Here is a 5000-nt window from a genome sequence, read left to right as displayed (position 1 = left end):
ATGCAAACTCGCACATTCACATATCTTTTGAGCACACTTGCGCATACACACACACACACACACACACACACACACACCACACAATCATCAACACTGCTCAGGCATTTTTTAAAATAGCCCTCTGTCTGTCAGATGCAGAGTGGGTGAGATGTGGTGTGTGTGTGTGTGTGTGTGTGTGGTGGGAAGGGGTTGATGTCAAGGAAGGCAGTAGACTTGAATTTCTTCCTGGTTGGAACTCATTCAGCGCCTGCCCACTCTCCGGCCACTACCTGAGACAGAGCCATTAGCTGCAGCACACCTGATCTGTGTGGCACACACACACACACACACACACACACACACACACACACACACACACACACACAAACATACAGACACACACACACATGGGCAATTTGGGCACACACACACACACACACACATACATACACAGACGCACACACACACGGACACACGTGGACTCACACACACACATACACACACACACACACACACACACACACACACACACACACACACACACCCTCTTAACAGCCGGAAGGTTCCTGTCAGAGATTTGTGAGGCAAGGTGCGCTGTGCTGTGGCTGAAACTCTCACACCGTACACACACACACACACACACACACATACACACATAGCACACACACACACACTGAAAGTCTCTTCCATGTCGCTACCACCGGATGTCTCCTAGTCACAGGGTGACGTGATTCATCGCTCACTCAGAACACACACACTCAGTTTTTCCACCGTTTCTCCGCTGTTCCTCCACTCATGCAGTGAGTCACACACTCTCTGAACCGCTGTTGTTTGTGCACGAAGAGGTGACTGAATTACTCTGCCTGTGTGTGTGTGTGTGTATTGGTGTGCGTGCGTGTGTGTGTGTGTGTGTGTGTGTGTGTGTGTGTGTGTGTGTGTGTGTGCGTGCACGCACGTGTTTTGCTTACGCACACCTTATTCTTTTGTGCATTCTATGACACAGGTGAGTATGCACGTTGTTCTCCACAGCACATGTGCAAACATCCATGTGTGTGTGTGTTGTGAATCTGTCTCCTCCCACGTAGTGTTGCAGGCGTGTGCGTGTGTGCGTGTGTGCGTGCGTGTGCGTGTGCGTGTGTGTTGTAGGCTGCTAATATGACACTCTCCTCCTGAGACACAGGCCTTCTTTTTCTCTCTTCATTATTAACATCAGTCTAGTCAAACTTTCTCTCTCAAACACACACACACACATACACTAGTCAAACTTTCTTTCACCCTCGTCACCTACACTTATTTTAAAACAGCTTTTCACAACTTTTTTCACAGCTCAGGGTTTCAGAATGTGTGAATAGGGAAGAGGCGCTGAAGGATGTGTGTGTGTGTGTGTGTGTGTGTGTGTGTGTGTGTGCTTGCGCGCTTATAATGTGTGTGTACAGTGTGTGTGTGTGCGCGGGCGTAATATATATGTGTGTATATGCATGCGATCACACTACTGTGGTGTGAACCCTCACACACACACACACACACACACACTGCGATTCGTAAGCACCAATTAGCGGGAGAAGTGCTTTAAAAAGCAGCGTCGGAGCGGATCGGCGCGGCTCACAGAATTAGCAAGGCAGCTGTTTAATAACGCCTAGTTAGGAGGCTGACCTCCGCACCTCTCACTGCACGCCTTCCACCAGCCAGCCACCACCAGGAGTGAGCTCGGAGTATGTGTGTGTGTGTCTCTCTCCCTCTCTCTTTGTGTGTGTGTGTGTGTGTGTGTGTCAGCATCCACAATGAGGAGAGGAGCGCGAGCAAATAAGGGAGATGAGTCCTCTTCTCTCATCGTCTGTTGGTTTCACACATCATACTCTAGCAATAAGGAGTGATGTGTGTGTGTGTGAGTGTGTGTGTATACTCAAAAGGTCTTAGATATGCAGGTGCTGCATGCATGTTTGCCTGTAATATGAAAAATAATGTAATATGTAGTGTGTGTGTGTGTGTGTGTGTGTGTGTGTGTGTGTGTGTGTGTGTGTGTGTGTGTGTGTGTGTGTGTGTGTGTGTGTGTGTGTGTGATGTTGGTTGACTGTGTGTATTGCAGGCTGGGTACATTCGCATTGACGGAAGTGTTCCGTCATCGGAGAGAATCCAGCTCGTGCACCGATTCCAGAATGAACCGGAAACACGTGTGGCCATCCTCAGCATCCTAGCAGCGGGACAGGTACTCTAGTTCCCTGTTAGGACAGGTACTGTAGTTCTTTCTTTTAGGACAGAGAGAACTAGTTTTCTCTTTATTTGGACAGGCACTGTAGTTCTCTCTGTGAGGACAGGTTCTCTAGTTCTATCTGTGAGGACAGGTACTCTAGTTATATCTGCGAGGACAGGTACTCTAGTTCTATCTGTGAGGACAGTGTAAGACGTCACTTTTCTGAACCAATGAGGGAACAGAGAGTGGTCGAAGGAAATTCGTGAAGCATCCGCGCACTGTTGAAAATATCAATGGATTATAGAACCCCTGTTAACCTAATCATTTCTGACCTCGCTAAATATGGAAAAGTTTCTGTTACAAAGTACTATTACTACACATGGTGGGCAGACGCCCAAAATATTGCAATATGAACGTCAATTCATACTATGAGTGCGAAAGCCATGCGGGTCAGAGTTTAACAATTTATTGGACAGGTTCAAGTTATTCATCCAACACATTACAGGAGTAGGCTACATCTAAATGCATAGTGTGAAAGTTACTTCAACAGGTTAAAGGAATTACTTAGGCTATCGTGCAAAACAGTCAGAGAATGAAAATACATTACCAGCTCAGAGGATTGAACACTACACACCTACGGTGTGGGAGATCTGACAACAGAATAACTCCATGAATGATGTTTTGTCTACCCTTATATAGACTACAAAGTTTGTGATTGGTTCAGACAGTGATATAGGTTACATGAATGGAGATCACATGATGAGTACTGTAGGTGAAACTGAGACCATTGTTGTAGTGAAACCACTTGAGTAAATCAATCAAGACATGACAATACATTTGGTTACATTTCCTGGTCCAAGTTGACTTCTGAGGACTTTGGACAAACATGTGACAGGAGGTCCACAATAGGCCCACACTTAGTAGCTAATCAAGAGTCCATATGTGATTGAAAGGAATGTCATCAGCCTGGGAATTTAGATCCTTACAACAGGTACTCTAGTTCTATCTGTGAGGACAGGTACTCTAATTCTCTCTTGCTTTCTTTCTATGTGGACAGGTTCTCTAGTTCTTTCTGTGAGGACAGGTACTGTAGTTCTGTCTGTAAGGACAGGTTCTCTAGTTCTCTCTATATTAGGACAGGTACTCTAGTTCTCTCTGTGAGGACAGGTACTCTAGTTCTATCTGTGAGGACAGGTACTCTAGTTCTATCTGCGAGGACAGGTACTCTAGTTCTCTCTTGCTCTCTTTTTGTGAGGACAGGTTCTCTAGTTCTTTCTGTGAGGACAGGTACTGTAGTTCTGTCTGTAAGGACAGGTTCTCTAGTTCTCTCCGTTAGGACAGGTAGTTTAGTTCTCTCTGCTCTCAATTCAGTTCAGTATCGTCTTTTTTCTTTGTAATGTAGAACACATTAAAGCATTACATAAAGCAACTTAGAATCATACAGCAGTATGTGTGATAGAAACATAAGCTCACAGACACACAGACAGACAGACAGACAGAGACCAATTTCAATTTGATGGACAGGTACTCTCATTCTCTTTTGCTCTCTCATTTCTTTATCTCCTCTACCTTCACCTCATGTACTGTATCCCTCTATCTTTTTCCAACTCTCTCTCCATCTGTCCCCAACTGTGTGTGCCACTTTCCCTGTCAATCTTTTATAAATGTTCTGTCCACTCTTCCTGTTCTTTCTCTCTCTCCCTCTGTCCATCTTCCATCTCTCTCTCTCTCTCTGTCCATTTCTCTCTCTCTCTCTTTCTCAACACTGTCACTGTCCCTGTTCCTGTCACTGTCCATCAGTGAAACACACACACACACACACACACACACTCACACACACACACACACACACAGATCACCCATCATGTTCCACACTCAGTGAAACACATTCAGACTCTCTCGCACACAGATCATCCGTCATGTCCCGCGTACACACCTCCCCCTGCACGGCCCAAGGCTACATTTTAAGCACTCTCCCCGCCTGGCCCAGGGCATGCTGGGTAATCGGCCAGGCTGGAGGCCATGTTTCCCAGCGCTGTTCACTCTGCACTTTGAGTTTGTTTACGAGCCATCATCGTCGTGTCAACATTTTTTTTTTTTTTTTCAAAAGCTCTTATTCTCATTTCCTGTCTTTGGAGCATGTCAAAAAACTTTATGGTGGGGACCTTGACATTTTGTCCCCAGTTGAGAGTAGATATTGTTTATTAAAAAAGTGTGATAAACAAACCCGAAGGTACATCAGCTCATGAACTGGACAATGATGGTTCCAGGGCATAAGGCGAGGCCATTTATTTACTGTGCAGTATCCAAGTGAGGAGGCCACTCAGCAAGGCTGTGATGGTGCCGCATTTTGCAAAGTGCATACTCAATTATTCTTATCTCTTTTTAGTTATATATTTTCATTTTATGAAATTCTTTATTTCGTTGTTTGTGTGTGGTCAATCTTGTGTGTGTGAGGGTGAGCAAGGCCTGACATTGTTGTTCTATTTCACATCTAGACCTGTGTGTGTGTGTGTGTGTGTGTGTGTGTGTGTGTGTGAGGGGGATCAAGGGCTGACATTGTTATTTCATTTCACATCTACACTTGTGTGTGTGTGCGCGCGTGTGTGTGTGCGTGCGCAGGGCCTGACGTTCACGGCAGCCACCCACGTGGTGTTTGCGGAGCTCTACTGGAACCCGGGGCAGGTGAAGCAGGCGGAGGACCGTGCCCATCGCATCGGCCAGACCTGCTCCGTGCACGTGCACTACCTCATCGCCAAGGGAACCTTCGACACCGTCATGTGGGGCATGCTCAACCGCAAGGTATCGTAATTTCAAGTCAAGTTTATTT

General features: G+C 46.1%; 1 protein-coding gene across 1 annotated transcript in view; it reads left to right on the top strand.

Moving 5' to 3' along the window:
- The window catches only part of zranb3 (zinc finger, RAN-binding domain containing 3), a 68337-nt gene that overhangs the window by 31479 nt on the left and 31858 nt on the right, over nucleotides 1-5000 (top strand). Inside the window, exons 9-10 of the mRNA XM_062527573.1 lie at nucleotides 2066-2185; nucleotides 4793-4972. Coding sequence (XP_062383557.1) covers nucleotides 2066-2185; nucleotides 4793-4972 — 300 coding nt within the window. The remainder of the gene's footprint in view (nucleotides 1-2065; nucleotides 2186-4792; nucleotides 4973-5000) is intronic.

Source organism: Sardina pilchardus, chromosome 23 (genome assembly GCF_963854185.1).
Source record: "Sardina pilchardus chromosome 23, fSarPil1.1, whole genome shotgun sequence".
In the NCBI taxonomy this organism is placed as follows: Eukaryota; Metazoa; Chordata; class Actinopteri; order Clupeiformes; family Clupeidae; genus Sardina; species Sardina pilchardus.
Note: the sequence above shows the minus strand (reverse complement) of the source record. Positions and strands in the feature narration are given on the sequence as shown.